This window comes from Medicago truncatula, chromosome 3, assembly GCF_003473485.1.
Source record: "Medicago truncatula cultivar Jemalong A17 chromosome 3, MtrunA17r5.0-ANR, whole genome shotgun sequence".
NCBI lineage: Eukaryota > Viridiplantae > Streptophyta > Magnoliopsida > Fabales > Fabaceae > Medicago > Medicago truncatula.
This window is the reverse complement of record NC_053044.1, coordinates 54,285,882-54,309,887: the sequence shown is the minus strand read 5'-3', so window position 1 is coordinate 54,309,887 and position 24,006 is coordinate 54,285,882. Positions and strand designations below refer to the sequence as shown.

Sequence of the window (24,006 nt, the reverse complement as noted above, 5' to 3'; positions counted from 1 at the left end):
AAAAGTCTTGTGGTATTCAATCAAGACTTTTTGCAACTTAAAAAAAGTCTTGTGGTATTCAATCAAGACTCTTTGTCATTTTAAAAAAGTCTTAAGGTATTCAATCAAGACTTTTTATCATTTAAAAAAAAAAGTCTTGTGGTATTCAAAATCATTCAAATTTCGAAGGATTGTTTAATAAATTGGATTTTGATGGATTTTGTGGGATTTTGTAGTGTAATTTTAACAAGAAAAAATCTTTTATGAAAATATGAGATTTCTTGAGATTGTTTTTATCTCTCTCTTCTCCTTTCACTCTCTCTCTCTCTCTCCCTCCCCCCTCTCTCTCTCTCTCTCTCTCTCTCTCTCTCTCATAAAAAAAATAAAAAATTGTATTGAGAATGTTATTATAGAGAGTATGCCGTAATCAATGTTTCGCAAGTCGAGTGTTAACTCTCCGAGAATATCGAGTTTACGTTTTTATGTACAAAAATCGTGTTAACTCTGAGGTAAACTCGGTTTCTGGTAAAATTGGAAGGTTTAACGAGTTTGACTGAGTTAACACTCGGTAAACTCGTGTAAACTCGACCGATTTGTAATGGCTAACACAATTTTTTTGAAAGATTTGTAAGTGCTGGCATAATTTTAAATATGTACAATTGAATTTTGTTGGAAAACATTTTTAACAAATAAAAAATGTGTATTGAGAATAATGTGTTTTTTTAGTCCCTTAAAATCTTATAAAATCCGTAAAACTCTTAAAATATGAAAATCAATAGTAAAAGAATTTTTTATTTGTTTTATTTTTCTTCATTCAAACGGTATAATTTATTTGTTCTTTTTCCCCTAAAATTCATTGAATCTTTTGAAATTTTAAAATCACGTAAAATCCTTTGAAATCCTTAAAAGTCAGTGTGATAAATCCTTTAAAATCTTGAGTGTATAAAGTCTTTTACATAAAAAGTCTTTTAAAATCTCACAGAATCAATACAATCTCACACAGTCTTTTAAAATCTCACAGAATCAATACAATCTCACACAGTCTTTTAAAATCTTAAAGACTTTTTTTTTTTATTAAAATAGTCTTTTAAAATCTTAATCCAATACACCCCCCTAAGACTAATTATACTTGATCCAACTCCTCTGAAGTGGCCGACTCACTTTAGGGTCCGTTTGGTTCGAGAGTTTTGGAGGGGAGGGGAGGGAAGGGGAGGGGAGATTTTTAATCTGAAGTGTTTGGTTCAATTTTTAGAAGGGAAGGGAAGGGGAGGGGAGGGGAGCAAATCTCTTTAAAATTTTATTGCATTGCCATAATTATCCTTAAATTAATTTCAAATCTCAATATTAACCTTGTAACAACTTTTATTATTATTAGATTATATTATTTTTGTAACAATCTTATTATTATTATTAGGTTATCTTATTCTTGTAACAATTATTATTATTATTTTGTTATATTTTCCTTGTAACAATTTTTATTATTATATAATCTACCACTCTTATTTGTTAGATGTACAAACCGCTCTTACTACTACTTTGTTGTTGTCAACGACTGCTTGAGGCTTCCTCCAAAGTGAATTGTGAGTAATTTCATCATCTCATTGTCTATATCGTAGTATTATTAATTACATCGTTATTGATTCGCTACTTTATTATCCTTGTTTAATCGTTATCGTTGTTGGAACTTTATTGTTTAAATTGTTGCTTTATCCTTACGGTGGCTTGTTTGTTTCATAGTGTGTTTTTTCTTATGGTATTGATCCATTCATTTGAGAGTATTGTTTTTTTTTTCACTTTTAAAATCGTTGAAGTCTTTTTTTTTTTTGATGAAATCGTTGAAGTTTTATTATTATTATTTTATTTTAATTCAGCTTATTATACTTGTTGTTGCTTGTTTTTTTTTCACAGTTAATTCACCTATCCATGTCTTGTTGTGTAAAAAAATATTACAAAGAATTGCTCCGATAAAAAAAGCCAAAAAAAAAAAAAACAATATGATGCTTGGAGCAAAATACATGAGCCAGTTTAAGATAAAATAGCGGCTTAGATGTGTGCTTGTCTTTGTCAGTTTCTGAAATCGTAAAAACAAACAATTTCTTTTATTTAATTAAGTTTAAGGGTAAAACGGTAAAATACTGTTAAAATCCCTCCCCTCCCCTTGTGAACCAAACACACTTTTAATTAAAAATATCTCCCCTCCACTCCCCTCCGTAAAAATCCCTCCCCTCCTAATTCTCGAACCAAACGGACGGGGGATGTATTGGATTAAAATTTTAAGGGATTTTAAAAGACTTTTTAATTATAAAAAAGTCTCTCTCTCTCTCTCTCTCTCTCTCTCTCTCTCAAAAAAATAAAATAAAAAATAAGAGTTTGTATTGAGAATATTATGATACAAAGTGTGTTGTAATCATTTCTTTTCAATGAGTCCTTAAAATTTAGGCTTAATTACACTTTTGGTCCTCGCATTTTGACCAGCTCACAAAAATGGCCCTGCCTCTTACAAATCGAACAAAACCGTCCCTAAACTATATGTTTTTTGCAGTTTTTGTCCTACCTCCTATTTTCAACTCCATAAACGCAAAGAAATTGCAGTTTTAGATCTACCCCCTATGCTCAACCATGAAATAAACAAGAAAGAAAGCATGTGGGTACAAGGAATCCACTTTATTGAACACACTATCCAAAAACCCTAATTTCCAAGATATGTTTCAAATTAAGGTTTATTTGGTTTGTGCGCTGAATAGAGTATATTCCTTGTACCCACATGCTTTATTCCTTGTTTATTTCATGGTTGAGCTTATGGGTAGGTCTAAAACTGCCTAAAACTGTCATTTCTCTATGTTTCTAGAGTTGAAAATAGAAGGTAGGACTAAAACTGCGAAAAAACATGATAGTTTAGGACGGTTTTGTTCGATTTGAAAGAGTTAGGACCATTTTCGTGAGCTGATCAAAATTTGAAGACCAAAAGTTTAATTAAGGTGGGTGTATTGGATTAAGATTTCAAAGGATTTTAAAAGACTTTTTTGTTTTATAAAAGTCTTGTGGTATTCAATCAAGATTTTTAAAGAATGTAAAACATTCTTGTGGTATTCAATTAGGATTTTCAAGCTTTTTTAATGAGTCCAATGAAATCCAGTGGTATTCGATTGAGATTTTGCATAACTTAAAAATTGTCTACTGGTATTCAAAACTCTAGAGATTTTAATGGATTGTTGTGAGTAATGGATTTTGTGAGATTGTTTAATGTAAAATGTACATACTAACAATCTCACACCTAGCCTTGAGACTTTTCTATCTCCCACACATTTCCTTGAGATTTTGTAATACTCTTCCAAATTCTCTTTTTTTTTTTTATTTTATTTTTTTTACGTTTCTTCCAAATTCTTTTCTGTTATACTCTAACAATGGCATGTTATATATTTTGTTTGGCAAATTTTGTCGAAATCATCATGCCTCTAACTTGCACTTTTCTTAACATAACTTTTACGTTCATTAAAAAAAAAAATAATAATGTACTGTATAATCTTGTGGTTAATTTATCATCTACCTATATATCAAATTATTATAAAAATCACAACTTTACGTTCATTGGTATTATAATAATTTTTCTACTTGCATTTTTCTACCTGTAACATGCATTTTTCAATCAAATTATTATAATCAATAAACTAACATAACTTATTTTTAGGTCTATTTATTTTGATATCATATGTCCAGAATTTTTAAGATCAATTAACCTGCTAGTAGTATATTATCTAATAGTTTTTTTTTTTTTTTGAAGAAATATTACACTCATTGATTCAATGATTTTTTTCGGTTGATTTTTTGGTTTGTACTGTATCTTTAAATTTATTGACCCTTTTAAAATCTTTAAAATCCATTAAAATCCTTTAAAATCTATATCATGAATCCATTAAAATCTTGCAAAGAATCTTGATTGTAAAAAGTCTTTCAAAAAAAGTCTTTTAAAATCCGACAAAATCAATACAATCCAACAAAGTCTTTTAAAATCTTCAAGATTTTTTCTATCAAAACAGTCTTTACACCCTCCTAAGCCTAAAATTTATAAAATCTTTTGAAATCTTATAAATCCATAAAATCCTTTAAAATCTTATGATGTAAATTCATTGAAATCCAAATTGAAAATTCTGATAGTCTTTTAAAATCATAAAAATCATTAAAATCCTACAAAATCTTTTAAAATCTTTGAGACTTTTTTAAGCAAAAATTGTCCTTTGAAATCCTAATCTAATACACCCCCTAAATGTAAAGTGGACAATATCAACCGTTAATTAATAAATTAAACGTAGATACATCGAAACGATCCAAGACCCTGGTTCAGAGGGTACAATTATTTATTTTTCATAAGTTATTTTTGCTAAAGATTATCTAATTTAAAGTGTGCCGTACATTAAATGTGACTCTCTTATGTCTAAAATTATTCGAACATTGATTTTCTACATTGCAAAGTGCATTTACTTCTTTTAGATACATCTCTTGTCGACAATGTAAATTATTTGCAATAATGACAACAAAAATCATATGTTTTGCTAAAAATCATATAAGTTATTCGAGACGTAAAAGTTACAATTAAACAACTTAAATACCTAAGTGTTACGAAAAATACTTAAAACTAATTTGTTACATTTAAATAACTTAAAATGCGTAAGTGATAAATAAAAAATAAAAAATAAAAATAAAAAACCGATTTGTTACAAATATTCTGATGTAATTTAACCTTGATTTTATCCGATGTTTTTTTCATAACTAATTTTCGTCCCTTGCTATTGGATTGTTTTGATACTGCATTATTTCATAATGCACACAAAGGTACTCCATGGTTATTGACTTTCACTTTCAACTATTTGTTAATTCACTACATTTTACGGCTGAATCACACTTGGCTAATCGAGTTTGTCAATTCACCAAAAAGAACTTCACATCCTGTCAAAAATTGTCAATTCATTAACCACATGATTAATGAACTAAATTTAGCAAATATTTTGCACGTCATCAATCATCCATCATTATATAAACAATGACAAAGGGTGTCAATGTATGTTGTGTTGTATACAACTCAAAGCAACGAAGGACTTAGACGGAGGAATGGAAGCTTTTTGAATAATCAGGTTACCGAGTAAATTGTCGGCTCCAAAGCAAAGTTCGCCATGCGTTTATGCTTCTCCTCTTGCATGTTTTTTATTGGTGTCAAGCTCTTATAATCCTCCCTTTTTCTGAGGCGTGTCTCTATTCTACAATGCCATGTGATTATTTAGAGCCATAGATTCTCATGTTGCATAAAGCTGGAGATTACGTTGTCGTTCTAAATCATTCCTAAAGATTTGAGACCGAGCGAGGTTGTTAAAGTATGATTCATCACTTAACATTATCAAAAGTAAGAAAATTGCAAAAGAAGAAAAAGATAAAGTAAAAGAAAAAAATAAAGATAACAAGTCAAAAGAATCATGTAAACATAACATAATCAATAGAGTCATGTAAACATAGTTCAACCGACAAGAACATTGTATTACGTCTACATACTACAAGGGTTAGTATTCGAACTTAAATTCCTCATTTATTCACCTTAGAACTCAAATTCTTGGCTTATTCACCTTGGTTGCACAAACAATGAATAACTTTTGGATATAAAACTTCCAACATCTTCAATTTTGTTAGGTGGCTGCTCAATCTCATTAGAGGAGACTAGGAGTTAAGCTACCACCATTGATTGGCCTGCTACAGTGACCTTAACGAATGTTCGAAGGCTACCGTGGATATACACAACTATTTAGTTAAGTGTTTTAAGATTAAATATGTAATTCTCTAATTTTCTCTACACACTATCAGCTGCACAATCTAAATAGAGTTCCTATGGTCTCTGGTCCTAATTAGGTAATATTATTACTTACACTATTTTGACCATTAATAAAATGAAAATCAGAATAAAAAAGGTTAAAATCAAATACAGAACCATAACGACCACTGCACTGCAAGAAAAAGAAGTATCCTCATTGCCATAATATTTCTGAATATAAAAGAGGCATAAATCACAATATTTCAGGAAAAATGAAAATCCCTCTCAAATGTTTGCACCAAATTACATTGGACACTAAATTGAAGTTATTTTAATAAACCTAATCATCATAAATTTCACTTTATCAAACACAAACACTAGTCCATAAATCAATCACGCAGAATGCCCAAAATGTCCTCATCCCTAAACAAATGAAACTCTTTGTCATCAAGCTTAATTTGAGAGCCACCATATTCAGGCAAGAGAACGTGGTCACCTTCTTTAACTGACACCGGAATCAAATTCCCAGATTTGTCTCTCGATCCAGGTCCAACAGCTACCACCTTCCCTGAATTAAGCTGTTTTGAAACCAGAATCAATTAAATCGAAATCGATTAACGCAGGGACATATATAAAAAAACGAAGAAGAAAGTTTCTACAAACCTGGGAGGTCTTCTCAGGGAGAAGAATACCGGCGGAGGTCTTGGAAGGAGGGATGATTTTCTCGACGAGGATGCGGTTAAAGGTTGGAATCAAACGCTTAGCCATTGATGGAGATTTGAAGGATTATGGTTTTTTTCTGGAAATGAGATTCAACAAATGGATTAGGGTTTTAATAGGGTACTAGAGGCAACTGGTTCTAGATCAGAATGGAAGGTTCTAGCGATGTCGAAATTTGAAGTAGGGTTTTTGAATTACCAACGGAAAGGCCTGCTTCAGCCCACTACTTATTTTTCGGTTTCAACTATCCGCACCCCGTGATAATTCTAGTACACCTTTCCATTTCAATTTATTTTATACACATACGCAATATAAATAGATATAAATAAATAAATCTAATTATAACGAATATGTAGGAGGGTAGGAGCTAATTTTCATAAGCACTTTCTAGCGTGATTCAAACTCACGGAAGGGAAAAAAATAACTTAGGAAGGAGTTTAAATTATTTTTTCCTTCTTTGTTGAAAAGAAAAATCAGCATTGCGTTGTCTTGAATCTTGATTAATTTGTATGGTCTTTGAATGCAGAAGGAATGAGTATCATTTGATATATGGAGCCCATGCCAAGCACGGGTAAATCAATCGCTATTAAAAAATAATTTAGTTTTAGAGATTAATCTTTATCTATTGATGATGTGAATTCTTTTACCTCCAGTTCAATCAAGTCAAATATATATATTTTTTAATATTTTAGGAACTAACTTAAAAAGTGGTATCATAGAATGATTTGATCAGACATATGTATAAAATATTATTGATATTCTACGAATTTAAATATGTTTGTTTTAATTCTTGTAAAATTAAAACCTTTTAAATATAGTTATTTCTTAATAGAGAAGATAGAAATTTTAATCATCTATATATACCCTTTGAAACTTTAAGGCCTTTTTGATAAGGGGAGATTTATAATTAGAATTATGATTTTAAAATTGAAATAAATAAAACAAACATAATTAATAATTCTCCCTATTTCATTTTACATATGGAGTACTGTTCATTTTATAGCATCAGAACGCCCCATAACTTGAAGCTTAATACGTAAACTGCATAAAATAAATCAGATATTTAGGTTTTGTTGTGAAAACTGAGTACCTCAAATGCAACTTCAAGCCATTCTATTTTTTATTTTGCAAGGTTTGTCCCTATTTCAGCATTACACAAATTCTACAACTACTGGATTCACCGATTCGAATTTAAAAAGCATCAGGGAAAACAGTTTTTCTAAATTGGCCAATCCTCCATTCGCTGCTCCATTTTTTCGGTAGATAAAACAGTGGACTAACTTGAATGGCCGAGTTCAAAAAATCAATCCGTTCCACTTAAAATAGCGGGTTATACTGTCGAACACATGGGTTCTACTCGCTTTGCCACACCTATCAACACCAAAGGAGAAAATATAACTATAACTATTATTTCCTCGCTTCCCTCTTCTGCTTATCTTCCTCTACCTTTTTACGTTCCAAACATACCCGGAGAATCAAGAATCATCATAACTTGGGGATAATTTTTGTTGTTGTTGTTGTTACAAACTTACAAATTCAAGTCTTGTACTACAAGCTTAACAACAAAATAATTTTTTCTATAAATAAACGGCATTTTATATATATAAAGTATACTCATCAAAGAGCAAAACAGCTGAGGGCATTAGCCATAACAATGAACAGGCAGCTATCTATCTACAGCCCTTCAACAAATACGAAGAAGGACTTGAAACACTCATAGCTGAGGATTTGCCCTTATCACCTTTGTTTGGAGTTCCACATTCGCTGAAGTCAAGCATGCGTCGCTCCACCTGAAAACAAATATATTTCTTTATGCTATTAGATATATAACAGACAAAACTAGAAAAATAACCCCTCAATGATTACTTTCTATTAATTAGTCTCTGAACTAATAAATATAAACTATTCTCAATCTAACAAGTTTAGGACTAAATTGAAATTTTGTTGAAAAAATACAGAAACGAAGCATTGATAAAGTCCAGATTTACCGAAGCATTTGAAGGCGACTTAGAATGGTTCCCAGACTGATTATGAGGATCGTTGTTTTCCTGGTCGTCTCCAGAGGCATCATTTGGTAGTGCCTTAGGAGTTTCATTTTCTAAAGCCTCTAGAGCATTGGCATATTGAGCAGCAGTGTGTTCACCAATCTGCTTAATCCATCCAAGTGCATCATAGCTGCTTTTATCACCCGGGCTAAAGAAACATCCGTAGTCCTGTAGGCATGCTCACTTCTTTAATCGAGGAGAAAGAAACTAATAGTTCAGAACGGTACTTAAATCAACAGAATATATAGTACCTCGATAGTAATTTCAGCATCAATCCTAGGACTAGACAAAAAGGTGTTTATAAACAAAGGGGATTTCCATGCTGAAGGTGATTCAAAGCTTTTCCTAAAAGGCATTCCTCCAAAACTGAAACCAAAAGAGAAGTTACTCAGAAACAATGTGATCCATTAAAAACTTTGAAAAAAATTTAGATAACAATAAAATCATGTTAAGGAATAGTACATGTTATTTGTTTCAAAACCATCATCATTTCCGGTTTGATCATCCATATTCTCTCCTGGGATTGATGATGAACAGATGGATTGTACACAAGTAACAGAAACTGAGAGTCTTTCGTGCTCCTTTAATCGAACACAAGGAGAGCTAAATCTTGAGACTGATTTTTGATGACTTCGAGCACTTAAACTTAGAACTATGTCTGATTTCAAACCAACTTGATTAGGAGAATACAGCGATGGATCATTCATATCATGTTCAATCAAAACTCGAGAAGGCTGTTGCACCTGACCAGTAAAAATAACAAGTCAATATTACAAAATTTGGACTGCAATCGACCACAATAGAATAATAACATTTTGGAGCACAGTGACAAGTTAGTATTTACAACTATTAATATTCTTAAGAGACAAGGATCATGGTGGTTTCTCGAATAGTAAAAGTAGTACTTACAATTTCAGCAGTGGTATCAATATCATTCTTCATCTTAGAATCAGCATCAAGTGGAGGCTGCTCAATCTTCTCCTCAGAGTTACTTTTATCCTCCACCATAAAAGCTGGTCCACGATTTTCTTTATCATGTTCAATACCTTGAGTCTCATTGTCATCAAACATGACATCCAAACGGGAAAAGTTTCTAATCAAAGTTGACGTCATGTCAATCTCATGTTTCTTCTCCATTCTTCTATCTGATAGTGGAGATAAAAGGTCTCTTTCTCGGTTTCGTTTCTTCTTCTTCATTATGGACGGTGTACTTGTGAAAGTTTTAGCAGCACTTTTTAACAAAGCGTCCGGACTATCAATGCGAGAAGGTGAGTCCCACAATCTGAAAGGAGTCAGACAGTTCATAGAAGACATCATAAACTGGCGGATACCTAAGGGACTAAATTCTTGCTGCATATCTCCAGATTGTATAAGATCACAGCTCAAGAAAGGTATATCCAAGCTTGGAAAACGGGGCGGTTCATAACATAGAGTTCCTCCTGTTTCCTCCTGTTGTGTATGCACATTTGGCTTTTCATCAATTGGATAGCAAGTTTGCATCGTATCTGATCCACATCCAGAATTACTTACAGGCTCCAATTTTAAACTATCATCTTTCACAACATCTTCCCTCGAGTCAAATTGCTGATCCACAGAGCCGACCAACTGATTTGCTTCGGCAGTAGACATTATCATCCTACTATCAGATGGTAAAGACGAATGACAAAGAGATGAAGTGTATCCAGACAAGTCAACATTATTTACTCCTCCAGAGGAAAAACATTCATCGCTCATTGCCTCTGAAAATAGGAATCTGCAACATTCATCATCAGTTATCAACATGTTTTGTTCTCCTTTAGCATTGCCCATAGATGAAGGCCGATATTCATATGGAACAATCATCATGTTTTCACCAGAAGCTAAAGAATCATTTTGCAACTGCGTCGATTCCTGCCCAAAGTCCAGTGAGGTGGGCAAAGCATGTAAATTAAATTGGCAGTCCACATTTGCGGAGGAACTCCCAGGTTCGTTTGAATATTTTTGCTCAAGAAATTGAGAGGAGCAAACCTCTTGGAGAGTAACACCATCCAGAGACATGTAATATGGCTCTGAACATGATGCTTGATTAGATTCTTCATTTTGCCTGTACTCCTCCACATTTTGTATAACGGCAATGCTCAACTCTCTGCCAGACGGAAAGTGACTAGCATTAATGGACTCCTGGCTACACTGTGAAACTTCCTCACCTTCTGTGCCCCTAGGACCATTATCATCTACACTAAACTGCAACCTTGCAGAGGATGAAGCAATAGGTTGATTCGGATTTCCAACAAGTGGGACATTTTGAAACTGAGCAAGCAAGCCTGACGCCAAGTAGGAATCCAATTTTTTCTTAACAGAACTATTCCAGTGGTTCTTTATAGCATTGTCTGTCCTGTTTCCACATCAGAAAATGAAAAATCACATTTTCAAATGCTAACTAATAAACAGAAGTAAAAAATGAATCTAAATTTCAGCCAGAAAAACATGCATATTCTGATAGCATGATATTTTTATTGATAAAAATTGATATTTTTTTCTACCTGACGCCAGTACTGTAGGGTATCCAGATCTCTAATGAAATCAGCCCATAAAATACATAAGAAACAGTGATTCCAAAAATGAAGTGAGAGCATGGTTGCATTGCATGCACTTTTCAACTTCATTCCTTATTTAAATGAAATGCAAAAACCAAATTAACGTGTATTTACCTTCCAGGCAAAAACTTTGATAACTCTGCCCATCTATTCCCATATATCTGATGAGCATGTATTAGAGCCAACTCTTCTTCCTGCGTCCATGCTTCTTTGTTTATAGAAGGATTAAGATGATTATGCCACCTAATAATTTTTCAAAAATTATCATTATCAGCGAGAATGAGAATTGACTACTACAACCCCCCAAGCGTAATTTAATTTATATATGTGTGTGTGCAATACGGAAAAAATACAACAACAACCAAGTCTTATCCCACTAAGTGGCAATAAGAAAATGTAGTCGGAATAAATATTAAATACATTGTACTCTAATTTAATGTTTTTGGACGTAAAGTATGTTAATCATAACATACATTAACTATTAGAAATCCAATAACCATACCTTTCTCGACATTGCTTACCGATACGTCCAGGTAAATGTTGTGCTATAGTAGACCACTTTTTAGGCCCATATTTGTTTACCAAATCAACAATTGTTTCATCTTCCTGTTTGCATTCAGATTGATAGGTAAGTAAATAACAGATCTCCAAACAGAAAATGGATAGAATAGGCTATCATGTCAGAACCAACACAAAATTGCTAAGTATATAATCAACACCGGCAAGAAATGAGAAGTTGATATTACCTCTTTGGACCAAGGACCTTTGATAAGTTCTGGATTTAAGACTTTTTGCCACCTATGCAGGCATTGTACATCAGTTCTATCCTTGAAACACTCCGCTGCAAACACATTGTACAATCATAACAAGTCAAAAAACAATATTGAATAGGTGTAAAGACAACAAAAAAATATAAATTGAGTTTACTACAAATATATAGATTGATTCCCCAACAAACACCAGTTCTTTTTCCCATTTTAAATCTCCTCAGTTAAGCCTGTAAAGGTCCAACTGAAAAAGCTCGTCTAGTTTTATGAAGAATTGGACACAACCAATGCTCCACTATGCAGTTATACGCCAAAAGAAGTATGTCGTGAAAATATTACCTATTTTTTTCCAATTTTTTCCTTGAAAACGCTCAACAGCCTTCCTCAATATATTATCCTGCATACACAGAATTCATGTATTTCACTTGATCATATAATACATTTTTACATAGAAGAATTTCAAAGAAAAATCAAGTACAGCTTCTAAATGCACATGTATACAAAAAAAGTCATTGCATTATTTAGCCATTTATGATCTTCAAAGAAGTCTACACAATAACTATTAACTATAATGATTGAAAGTGAAAAAGTTAACACAATAAGTCTATAGATGCTAAATTTCACATGATACAAAATTTTATTGTGTCTCCCCTAAAACAGACAAATGAAGTTGCAGTGGAGCAATGTTACCAAACTTTAGAAAGATGTAATATGTTAAAAGTATTAAAAATTCACCTCCTCGGGTGTCCATTGTCCTTTAGTGGATCGCCTTGTAGGGCCAGTAGTCCTCCTGCAAATACGTGCGTAATTGTATGAGTAAACTCATTTCACTGCTTATAAATATATAATGACATGTTATAGATTTCATAAAAAAAAAAATTTAAATGTCGAAACGTTTTAAAATCCTCATAAAGTATATGTCTTTTGTCTTTTGCATATAAAATTTTCATAATCTTCAATTTTGTTTGGCAACTGCTCAATCTCATTATAGTAGCTAAGCTACCACCATTGATTGACCAGGTATAGTGACCTTAATGAATAATAATTAAAGTGGATACACCCCATTGAAGTTGAAAAAGTTTAGAGAGTGCCTCATTTTGGCTTTTCTTGTGCAACTTCACACTCAGGTGTTAAGCCAGCAATGTGGCACCGATTGGAAGTGTCGGAGTGTACAGGGGACGGGTGCATCTATTCGACTTTGGTTGAACAAATCAAATCAGCAGAAATGTGACAGAAAAATGTGACAAATGTGATAGGAAAATGTCACAAGTATAATGTTACCACTCTTGCAGACCTCTTTTCAACTAGCTTAAGGAAAAAAGGTGTAGGAAAATTGTAATGACAGATGCGATAAGCTATAATTGGGAAAATAAGGATTCATTTCTTTGTCTTGGTAATAAATCATTTCATAATCAAAAGAAAGCAAATAACAACTCCAAACATAAACATACCAATGAATCTAAAATTTACTTCCAAAAGGGGTATCTGAGATTAAAGCAACAAGTGCATATCAAGCATGTTAGTAAAACAAAAGATGAATTTAAGATTTACCCATGTAATGCTCTAATTTTCTGTACGCCATCTGATAAAGCAGGAATTGTCGACTCACTTCCCATAGTGTACCGGAATTTCGACTTGTCTGCAATTATCTCCACAATTTGTCCTCCAAATCATTCTAATCCCTAATCCACACTTGTAAAATTACCCAAGCAAAAATTCCTGCAAACAAACATATGAATCAATATAAATTGAATTCAAATTTCAAAAATAAATCACATAAGTCGCACAAAGTGGGATCCGCTACATGGATCAAACACATGGCGGCATTACGAATGAAATAGAGAAATTTAAACAGACTGGATCCTTACAAAATCAAACAATTAAAGTAAAAAATTCAAAAAAAGGAAGAAAAAAAATAAGGAATTCAAATTTAAAGCAATTTGAAAACTCGGAATAGAATTTACATTTAAGCATAAATATGAGTTGTAGATTGGAGAATAAACATAAATATAAACATGAAGAAGAAATCGAAATCAAAATGCAAGCGTTCACCAACCATTGTTCAAAAAAAAAAACACCAACCAGATTGAGCTTCAGAAATGAAGATATTCGAGAAAATAGATGAGGAAATTGAAACTGTGTGAAAATGAAAATCCGAATGGATGGATGTTGAAGAAAGATCTAGAATTTGACATCAACATTCAAAGTAGGGAGAAGAATAAGAAGAGGTTTTAGTGAGAGAAAGTGTTAAAGGAAACGGTCTTCTCAATATTCAAACTCAAACATAAAGGGGCGGAAACTATTTTCTCTTTTTCTTTTCTTTTCTTTTTTGATTTTTTTTTTCTTTTTTCCTTTTTTCACAAACAATATTATTGACTTTTTTAAAATGAACGGTCGTGATGAGAAACGTCGGAGTCAAGGTTCACATTTTACCTTGAGTTTTTATTTTTCCAAAAGTGCAACGGTCATATTTTTTATTTTCTTTCTTTCAGATTTCCTCCACATATTTTTCTGAAGTTTGTTTTTTTAGCAGATTTTTTCTGGAGTTTACTAATATTTTTACATTATATCACCTACTTACATTAATGCTTAATGGAAAATACTAACAAATGTTTTTTTGTGGTGTTTTTGCTAACGAATGTTTTAGGATATTTTTTAAGCATTTAAAAACAATAATTTTTATATTAAAAATTGTGTAGTTATAACTTTTACATGTGTTTGACTTGTATTTCTAAGATAAAATGTTTTTTTTTATATGTTTCTTAAACAATGTTCTTAAAACACTGCGTAACTCATTTTTAAAATATAGTATTTTTGTAAGTATCTTTTCATGAAAAACTATAAAGATTAATTTTTATACATTTTTGCCGTAAAACTTTTTTAGATATGCATTAAATCAAAACATTCTAAATACATTGTTTGTTTAATTAATATACATTGTCGGTTTATAAATATTCTACAATGAATTCAACGATGTGTTGTCGCGTAAGTTAATGAATACGTGAACTCGTGTGTTTTCATATTCATTAATTGACGTTGTAAGACATCATTTGATACATGTGTAAAATAATTTTACATTGTTAAATTTGATACATGTGTAAAATATGAAAATTTGATATTTTGAAAATATTCATCGAGACGAATTCAACGATATTTTATATGATATTATTTATCTTTGTATATTAGCAGAAAAATATAGTCAAATTATGTTTGGTCAATAGTGCATATTTTCAAATAGATCATCTATTGAAGGACGGATGAAGTATATAGCAATTAACTCAATGATATTTATAAAAGACGTTTTAAAAACTAACTTAAAAAATGTAGCATCGGATATTTATGTTGCCCTGTGTTTACAAATTAAATCTCTTTTTGTGGCGTCTTTTTTTGTGGTGTTTTACGAATTAAATCTAAAACTAAATATATATTTTTAAGTATCTATGTGTTGTTTGTTTCAAAAAAAAGTATATATGTGTTGTCAAAATAAATTATCTCTGTGATATGAAGTGTCATGCACGTATAAAATTTTACAATTTACTAAACTTCCCTTTTCCCCATTTTATTTTGAGTTCTAACGCAAGAAACAACAAACACGGCCGTATTATCTATTTTTACTCAGGATTAAAACAAGTTACCCAAAAAAACAAGATTATGCTTTAAAGAAAGAAGTTTTTATTTTGAAAGAAGATCAAAACGTCCCATATGTGAAAATTCATTAAATAAATATTAAAATATTTTTTAAGAAAACTGTCGAAGTAAGAGAATCTCAATGACAATAACAATAGCATAATTTTTTTTTTCCTAAAGGTTTAATCGAACATAAAAAATAAAAATAAAAAAGAAACAACAACTTCTTGTCAAAAAAAAAAAAAACAACCACAACAACTTCGAAGGTTCTTTGAAAAAACAACTTTGAAGGATTTTAATTTAATTAAAGGTGCAATATTTAGTTTCTTTAATGCAAATAATAATAACTAGATTAATTTACTAAGATTGTCAATAGATCATTTACCGAAAGAAAACAAAATGCCAATATATATCATGTATGTAAAGTAAAAAGGAAACAAATTTGGCAATTTTCTTTAGGTCAATATAATTATATAAAAACACGGGTTGCAACCATTGAATTAAGTTGGATTTTAAGGGGGAATTAAGAAGAATTTTTGTTTGAATCATTGAGTTAAGATTAATTTATGTTGACAAGATTGAATTAAGATTAATTAAGACTTATGACTCGGATCATTTTATTTTATGTATGATGACTTAAAATTCATTGAAACTCGGCAAATCAGGACGGTTTTTGTTCTTTTCTTCACCGAAATATGTAATTAGAATTGGACTTTTGCTTTGGACAGTTCTGCTCAATTGATCGAATCATCGAGTTTTACTTAAAAACACTTTTGTTCACATCCACATGGGATTTAGTAGGAATCGTGGATCTGCATGTGCAAATTGGGCATACACCCATTTGAATCAATATATGTTTTCTGTTGAGTCTCTTCCTTCAAGGGTTCAAAACAACAAATACATGACTGTTTTGAGGATTACAGCAAAGGATGAATGGGGTAACATGAAGAGTATATCTAATTATAGCATAAGAAAAAACCAGAATAATTTTTTTGAAAGAAGAAAAAACCAGAATATTGTTGCTATTATTAGGATTAGTCACAATGAATCAACCAGCTAATTTATTTTGAATAGATCCTAGGTTTTAGTTTTATAGCAAATGTTGGTAGTTAGTTTGTTAGATCAATATTTTATTCCATGATCGGGTTTGATCCAATACCTCCAAGACTTTTTTTCCTTAACTCAAACTAGTTGAGTTGAGCTGTCCAACCCCCCCGCCTATGGTCATATACTTATATTTATTTGTTCTTATTTCTCATGTTAGCCATGTGTTTGTATCAAAGTCGTTCCCGTCCCGGCTGATGAAACTAGCATCAGCACTGTAAGTGTACTATTAGATGTCAACTTATATAAGACTTTTTAAACTAGCATCTACAATGTACGTCTAATAAAACTTTACTATATGAGGAATGATATTTTGACAACCAATTTTAGACAACTTTGGGTGACAACCTTTTTCCTCCATTCTTATTGGACAATAGCAATAGAGAGAAAGAAAAAGGAAGAGAGAGAATAAAGTATAATGAGAGTATGAGAGAGTTGTCACCGAAGTTGTTAAAAATGATTGTTCAAATATCATTTCTCTCAACTCAACCATAATAACAATAAGAGTAATGATATTTTGACAATCAATTTTCAACAACTTTCAGTGACAACGTTTTTCCTCTTTTTATTGGACAATAACAATAGAGAGAGAAAAAGGAAGAGAGAGAATAAAAATACAATGAGAGTATGAGAGAGAGTGTTGTCACAAAAGTTGTTAAAAATGGATGATCAAATATCATTACTCTAACAATAAACCTGTTCAATTCAGCTCCAAGTGTAGTAAATTGGATCACGTTTGAACTTTGAAGTGAAAACACGTCTCTAATATCTTTATGACTGGCTTATAACCTCTCCAACAAGAGTGGTTTTTTCAGCTTCGTGATGAAATGTGCAAACCAGCAAAATATCATCACTGTTAGGGCATACATACATAACTTACATGTATGCTTATGTGCTACTCTTGCAGCCTCTCACTAAATAATATTCTATTCCTACCATTAGTCTTGTGATAAAAAAATAAACGAGCTTCTCTGCCAGTACCATGAATACTTCAAAATGCCCTGATAATTTATCGCATAGTTAACAATTTCCTAAAAGCAAAAGTTTAAACCTGACAAGCCTAACAAGACTCAAAATTATAGCAAGAAACATCAGTTTTTGACTCGACTGTGAGAAAATAAAATAAAAACCATTGTCACAAGCAAAGTTATAAATCAGGTATATAACCATCACAAGGTATGAAAACCAATCATTGCATTCTCCCCTCCCTATTTTATATTCTCCTTTATCCCTAAATCACAGTTGGGTACACACACCACTTGGTTTCCTTAACCAAGACAATGATGCAGTTTCAGATTCCAGTTGGGTTATTTAATCATGGCAGCAAGTTGACCACCAGTCATTTGTCTATAAGCCAATAACCAATGTTTACATGAAATCCTCCTCCACTTCCTGGAATGATCTGCTTCCTGAAGCAATGTCTTTGTTGGATGTCATATTTTCTGCGACCATCAAACCCTTGTAGCTCCTAAGCTCTGATTGTTTCTCCTTTTCTAGTCTGTCTATTTCCTCACGGCGCTTCTGCACACAGAAACATGTGATTTGATTCTAGCAATTGTTCAAAGAAAAAACAATTGAACTAGATCAAGAAAACACTAAGATGTTACACGACAATGAAGATATTTCATTTTTAGCAGGCAAAGAAAACACCATGAACCTTAGGCCCAATCCTCAAATTCTTAACAAAGTTCACACATATAACATCCTAAAGGACAACAAGATACAAAGTGACACAAAGTACTCAAGTAGTGCCTTAGGACAAAGGAAAAGATAAATTATATAGTAGACAACTATGCCCCAAGGAGAATGCAACATGTCAGTCACAAAGAATGCTTCTGCACACAGAAACATGTGATTTAATTCTAGTAATTGTTCAAGAAAAAAACAATTGAACTAGATCAAGAAGACACTGAAATGTTACGCTACAAAGATATTTCACTGTTAGAAGGCAAAGAAGACACTGAACCTTAGGCTGGATTCTAAAATTCTTAACAAAGTTTACAAACATAACATCCTAAATAACAACAAGATGGAAAGTGACTCAAAGAACTCAAGCAGTGCACCAGGACATAGGGAAAAATAAATTACATTTTAGACAACTGTGCCCTGAAGAGAATGCAACATAGACAGCGGTAAAAATACAAACAATCATTCACCAATTTGTTTCGGAGCACAGCCATTGGTCAAAGATCTAATAGAAGAGTTTGTGCAATATTTTATGAGTTTGACAATGATATGGAACTCATTTGTTTCAAATTTAATCACTTCCTAGGATTTTCTATCTGTTTATTTCAGCATTGGGAAACAACTAGAATAAAAACACCGGATTATAATGACTATTAGTAGCTTTTGAGAAATAATTTGATATTAATGTGTGATATATTCATTCACTTATGCTTTGTATAAAAAACCTCTAAAATAATCACTAGCCAGGGTAATCTAATGTAAAAATCACTATTATTAATTTTAAACAAACTGACTCTATATAATGTCATCTTAAGTGTTTAAATAAGTTTGTTTTTTTAGCAAAAGTGTTTAAATAAGTTAACAATATATCATGAGGTGCTAAACATATTCCATGATGTATGTGACAATACATTGTTGTATGCCTGGATGCAAGTGTACAGATTTTTTGCAATGACAATGCATCAAAATTAAATTATACTAGTAGAATCTGATGTTGTCTGCATAATATATTGTGCTTAGATACTTTGGTTATGCATGAATTTGAAAGTAAGAAAGAAAGAAGCAATGCTCACTTTTTCTCTCAGTTGATGTTTCCTCTCAGCTCTTTCAGCAGCAGCAACTGCTTCTCGCTCAGCTGCAGAACACATACCCGCATAAATAACAAGATCAGCTGAGTCGAATTAAATTGGCAAGCATATTGTACATTAGACACCACAATGACTAAATGGCTAGATATATGATAACAAACAGAAACAGTACACAGTTGCATCTTCATCCACAAAATTTATCATAAATGTTAAATAAAAACTATAAAGGCAAAGGAAAGAATAGCAAACTTATTAGTCACCTTTCAAATCAGGTTTTCTTTCCACCTTCGTTTTGTTTAGCCTGTTAACAATCTCATTTATCTTCTTCTCCACTCTCACAGTTCGCACCTAAAATGCACAAAAGCCAGATAATGATAGTCTAAAGTGGAAGCTTAATCATTCACCCAGATACCCCACCCACTGCAAAAAAAAAAAATAACTGAAAAAGAAACAGCAACTGATCCAAGTGTAAAAACAGACCATTTTTGAGCTGTGAAAACCAACTTGACCAACGTCCATCGAAGCAGTTTTCTTTAAATTGGACCAGGGAGTGTAAACAACATCAACGTTGTTTACTTTATTCCCTGCCATGAATAAAGAAAAAAAGGTAATCACCAACAGCACAAAATTAGGCTTTGGAAGGAAATGCATATAATAGTAAGTAATAATTAGATTTATGTATATTAAAACCTAGTATGAGAACTAGGCCTGGTTTGAATTGGCATTTAGTTTATAACAACTTCGCAACTAAAATAAATTTATAGTTCTTCACCTAAGAAAAATTTGTCATAAGCTTAAAAAGTGTTTACAGAGAGGTTAAATGAGAAAGTTTCAGAAACAAATTATGATGGAAAAGCTAATTTCAACTTATATAAAAAGCTATTGTTCAAAAAACTGGTAGTTTGTGTAAGATTCTTTAAACATTTCTCTTCTGATAAGTCTAGTGAAAAAGTTTATACAAAAGCTCTTAGCCTTTCTGATTTACAGTTATAAATGCAACTGAAATGCATCTACACTTGAAAGGATACATAAAATTGGCCCTTGGGTCAACTAAACGGATAGACCAGAGGACTAACTAATCGTTATATTTTACCTTGAATTGAATTTGCTTTGACAAGTTGAGCACAGTCTTCCAATAAACCTTCACTCATGTCATCAATAGTCTGACCTTTGTGCAGCCTGACATAAACATGGGCTGAAGACATCTTATCAACATGGAACCTACAAAAGACAGATTCAATCATTAATTAAATGTCTGAAAAAGAAAACTAACATAAAAGTAATTATAGCAATGATAATCTACATACGAAAGCATAAAACCAAATAAGAATATCATTTAAACGCAATTTTAAACAGTGAGAGATTTGGAAATTTTGCATCAGGGACTTTTATCATCCAGAAAGAGCATGCCCCTCGAGATCTATACTGGAAGAGAAAAGAATAAATAGTAGACTGAAATTTCATATTGCAGGGGTTAAAAACTCATTCTTTGTGATACACATAAACATAGTTATGTTTGGCATAAATATAGTTATGTTTGGCATACAATAGCAGATAGCTGATACGCTAGCTTATAACGGATGAGCTTGTAGTGAATAGCTTATAAGCTAGCTTATAGTACATAGGCTAGTTGATTTAATTTGTAGTGATTGGTAAAATTAGCGGCTGAACTAGCTTATAAATAAAAAGATATATTAAATTTTTTTCAAATAAGATGACGTGGAAAAAATTGAGAGAAAAACTTATAAGATATAAGCTAATTGAATTAGCTAATCAAAATAAGCTATTAACTCGTGAGAGAAACAAAAATGTTGTCAAACTAACTGTTTTTATTGACAAAAATATGAGGTTATAAGCTCAAAATCTGGCAGTGCCAAACAGAGCATGGTATTATTGAAATAACCGCAGAATTATTGAATCACAATTCTTAATTTTAACCTAACCATGAGCAACAAAAACATCACCAAAGTAATTAGTCCAATCCCAATATCCTAATTTCTAAACACACTGAAACAAAACGATTTGGCAATAATTGTTAATCTCAAAATCATAAATCAGATTAAGGTCATAAAGTGTATTCCTTCACGATGCATACAATTTCTGAAAACAAAGAAGAAATTCATGAAATTGGCAAATAGGAAATGGAATTAGGGTTTACCAGATGTCTTCGATGAAACCGTATTTGATGAGCTCTTCGTTCTCGAACTTGTCAAGACCCATGAAGATGGTGTAATCGCCAGCTTCAGGGCGTGCTTTGAAGTAGAACACCATTATTGAGTTGCTTAGATTTCACGCACGCACGAACACGAGAGGAGAGAAAGTGCGTTGGGTTCTGTGTTTGGGAGTTGAATTTCAATTTGGGGAATTGATATCCGAATCGCTGCATAAAACATAATCACGCGCAACTTTCTGTTTCGTCTTTTTCGAATGTCAACACGCTTTCATTTAGGGTCAATTTATGAATATTATACTTTCATGGGAACTTTTTAGATTATCAAAATTTAGCATAGCAAATTTAAAATTGCTCTTTAGACCCCTCAAATTGCCCATAGACCCTCCAAGTTGCCCCAAATGCTCATGTCATGTTTTACATGATCGAGAGTTACGGGCCGGTCTCATCAGGACATGGTGTCTGATTTAATCGGGAGATAGTGCCACATGGGTCTAACAATAGAGTTGAGAATCACAAAATTGGAAATTTTATCAGCACCACTAATTAATTGTAGTGAGGTTTTGGAAGAAGTTTAGGTACATTACATCTATGTACTGCCGGCTCTTGTCAGTAGTGCATTCAATAAGGTAAGGGAGACTTTGATACACATAGTTTTGTGTTGATCCTGAGAGCCTCCACCACCGGTGCATTGTAAAAGATTTTTGGCTTAATTGATGTGTCGGTCCCTTAACTTATTTCTTTTATTCAATTTGACCACATAAGTCTTAACTTTCTCAAACACGTCCCTTAATTTATTTCTTTTATTCAATTTAGTTCAATTTTGATAATTTTAATCCCCTAAAAAAATTGGATTATGAAGGTCTACCATATTTTATAGTGTACCACCAACACCTAATTTATTTATTTTCTTCATCTTCTTCCCCATCTTCATCATCATTCAACCTTCATCATCTTTATAACATAAAATAAAAATCCCACCTTTTTTTCTTTCAAAAATTCACATTTCAACTTAAACAAAAACTCTTACGGAAAAAAAAAAAAACTTAAACAAAAACTACATAATCAAACCCCTCATCCAAAAATTGATTCAAAATAATATTATAATAACTCTCTCCATAAACACACTCAGTATTCTCATAAATTTTCGTAATCTTCAAGCAGTTCTTGATCTAAAACTTCTATACATATATTTTCATTATGGGTTTTGATTACTTTTTCATAAATCAAGGAACCCATTGGAAAATTCTTAGCTATTTTATGTTTTCATTCATGGTTGAACTCCCTTACTCACCATTGGACTCAGTTTTGATGACAGTATTAAAACTTATCGAAGTTGGGTTGAGCCAACATGTTAAAGCAGAATATCATTCTATTCCTTCTCGTGCTTTCTTATCTCAAGATCTGAAATAAACAACCTGAAAAGGAAGGACCTTTGAGGGAGTATTAGAGATTGCAGATCTGTCAATTTTAATTGAAGTCGTGGGTGTTGCAGCTCGGTGAAGCTAAGACAAACAGTGATGGCGGCGATTTGAGATGGAGGGAATGGTGTTTGAGATGAAAGGAACAAGAGAAGAGAATTAGGTGAGAATATTTGGGGGATGTTGTGAATGGGAAGGAGTAGAATGAGGATGTTGGAGAAGATGCTGCCATGGTTGTTGAAGTTAAGAAGTTATTGCTACTGTTTTTGTGAAATGCTTGTTTGATTCAATTCAATCACTGTTAAAAGATTGTTTTATGTAATTGTTGATTCTTGTATACTCCACTGTGTATAACGAAATGATGATGATTTGAGTTTTTGTGTTTGATTTTTGAACATGTGACCCGTTTTTTATTGTTTTGAAAATAATGGATTTTTCTTCTTTTGATTTTGGGATGGTTATGGTGGAGTGAGTGGAGGGTGTTCATGATGATAGATGAAGATGACAATGATATTGGTGTAGTGATTAAATAGTAGGTTTATTTTTTTCCTTGGGTTTTATTGATGAATATTGATGAAGGATGAATATAGATGAAGATGAGGAAAGAAGAAGAAGAAAGGAAACAAATTAGGTGTTGGTGATACACTATAAAATCTGATAGACCTCCGTAATCTAACGATTTTTTTTTCTATGGGATTAAAATTATCAAAATTGGACAAAATTGAATAAAAAAAGAGAAATGATATTTGTACATCCATTCCATGACAACTTTAGTGACAACTTTGTTGTTCTCTCTTCTTATTGGTCAAACACAATGGAGAGAGAAAAAGGAAGAGAGAAGATAAGACCATCATGTGAGTATGAGAGAGAAAGTTGTACAAAAGTTGTCACAATTTAGTTGTACAAATATCATTTCTCATAAAAAAAATAATTTAAGGGACGTGTTTAAGAAAGTTAAGATTTATGGGACCAAATTGAATAAAAGAAATAAGTTAAGGGATCAATTAAGCCAAGACTTCTTAAAGCCAG

At 32.0% G+C, this 24,006-nt stretch overlaps 3 protein-coding genes across 5 annotated transcripts; all 3 read right to left on the bottom strand.

Annotated features, from left to right (window-relative positions):
• Nucleotides 1-5,967: 5,967 nt before the first annotated feature.
• LOC25490085 (10 kDa chaperonin, mitochondrial) lies at nt 5,968-6,650 on the bottom strand. The gene is made up of 2 exons (XM_013606519.3): nt 6,437-6,650; nt 5,968-6,351 (listed from the first exon to the last, which is right to left on the bottom strand). Exons 1-2 carry the CDS (start codon nt 6,539-6,541, stop codon nt 6,163-6,165), a joined length of 294 nt encoding a protein of 97 aa, XP_013461973.1. The 5' UTR covers nt 6,542-6,650; the 3' UTR covers nt 5,968-6,162.
• Nucleotides 6,651-7,957: 1,307 nt separating this feature from the next.
• Nucleotides 7,958-14,165, bottom strand: LOC25490084 (transcription factor MYB3R-1). 2 transcript variants are annotated; one of them, XM_013606518.3, is made up of 12 exons: nt 13,938-14,165; nt 13,433-13,600; nt 12,617-12,671; nt 12,221-12,278; nt 11,861-11,955; nt 11,617-11,720; nt 11,229-11,357; nt 9,448-10,912; nt 9,001-9,281; nt 8,790-8,904; nt 8,482-8,706; nt 7,958-8,283 (listed from the first exon to the last, which is right to left on the bottom strand). In XM_013606518.3, exons 2-12 carry the CDS (start codon nt 13,495-13,497, stop codon nt 8,164-8,166), a joined length of 2,712 nt encoding a protein of 903 aa, XP_013461972.1. In that variant the 5' UTR covers nt 13,498-13,600; nt 13,938-14,165; the 3' UTR covers nt 7,958-8,163. The 2 variants fall into 2 exon arrangements, with proteins under 2 accessions (XP_013461972.1, XP_024635648.1); XM_024779880.2 differs by having other exon boundaries at nt 13,964-14,165.
• A 3,397-nt stretch (nt 14,166-17,562) lies between these two features.
• Nucleotides 17,563-21,819, bottom strand: LOC25490083 (coiled-coil domain-containing protein 25). Of its 2 annotated transcripts, none has more exons than XM_013606516.3 (6): nt 21,545-21,812; nt 20,480-20,607; nt 19,867-19,970; nt 19,647-19,734; nt 19,372-19,433; nt 17,563-18,133 (listed from the first exon to the last, which is right to left on the bottom strand). In XM_013606516.3, the coding sequence occupies exons 1-6, from the start codon at nt 21,655-21,657 to the stop codon at nt 17,981-17,983; spliced, it is 648 nt and encodes a 215-aa protein (XP_013461970.1). In that variant the 5' UTR covers nt 21,658-21,812; the 3' UTR covers nt 17,563-17,980. The 2 variants fall into 2 exon arrangements, with proteins under 2 accessions (XP_013461970.1, XP_013461971.1); XM_013606517.3 differs by having other exon boundaries at nt 17,990-18,191; nt 21,545-21,819.
• Between the last annotated feature and the right edge of the window lie 2,187 nt (nt 21,820-24,006).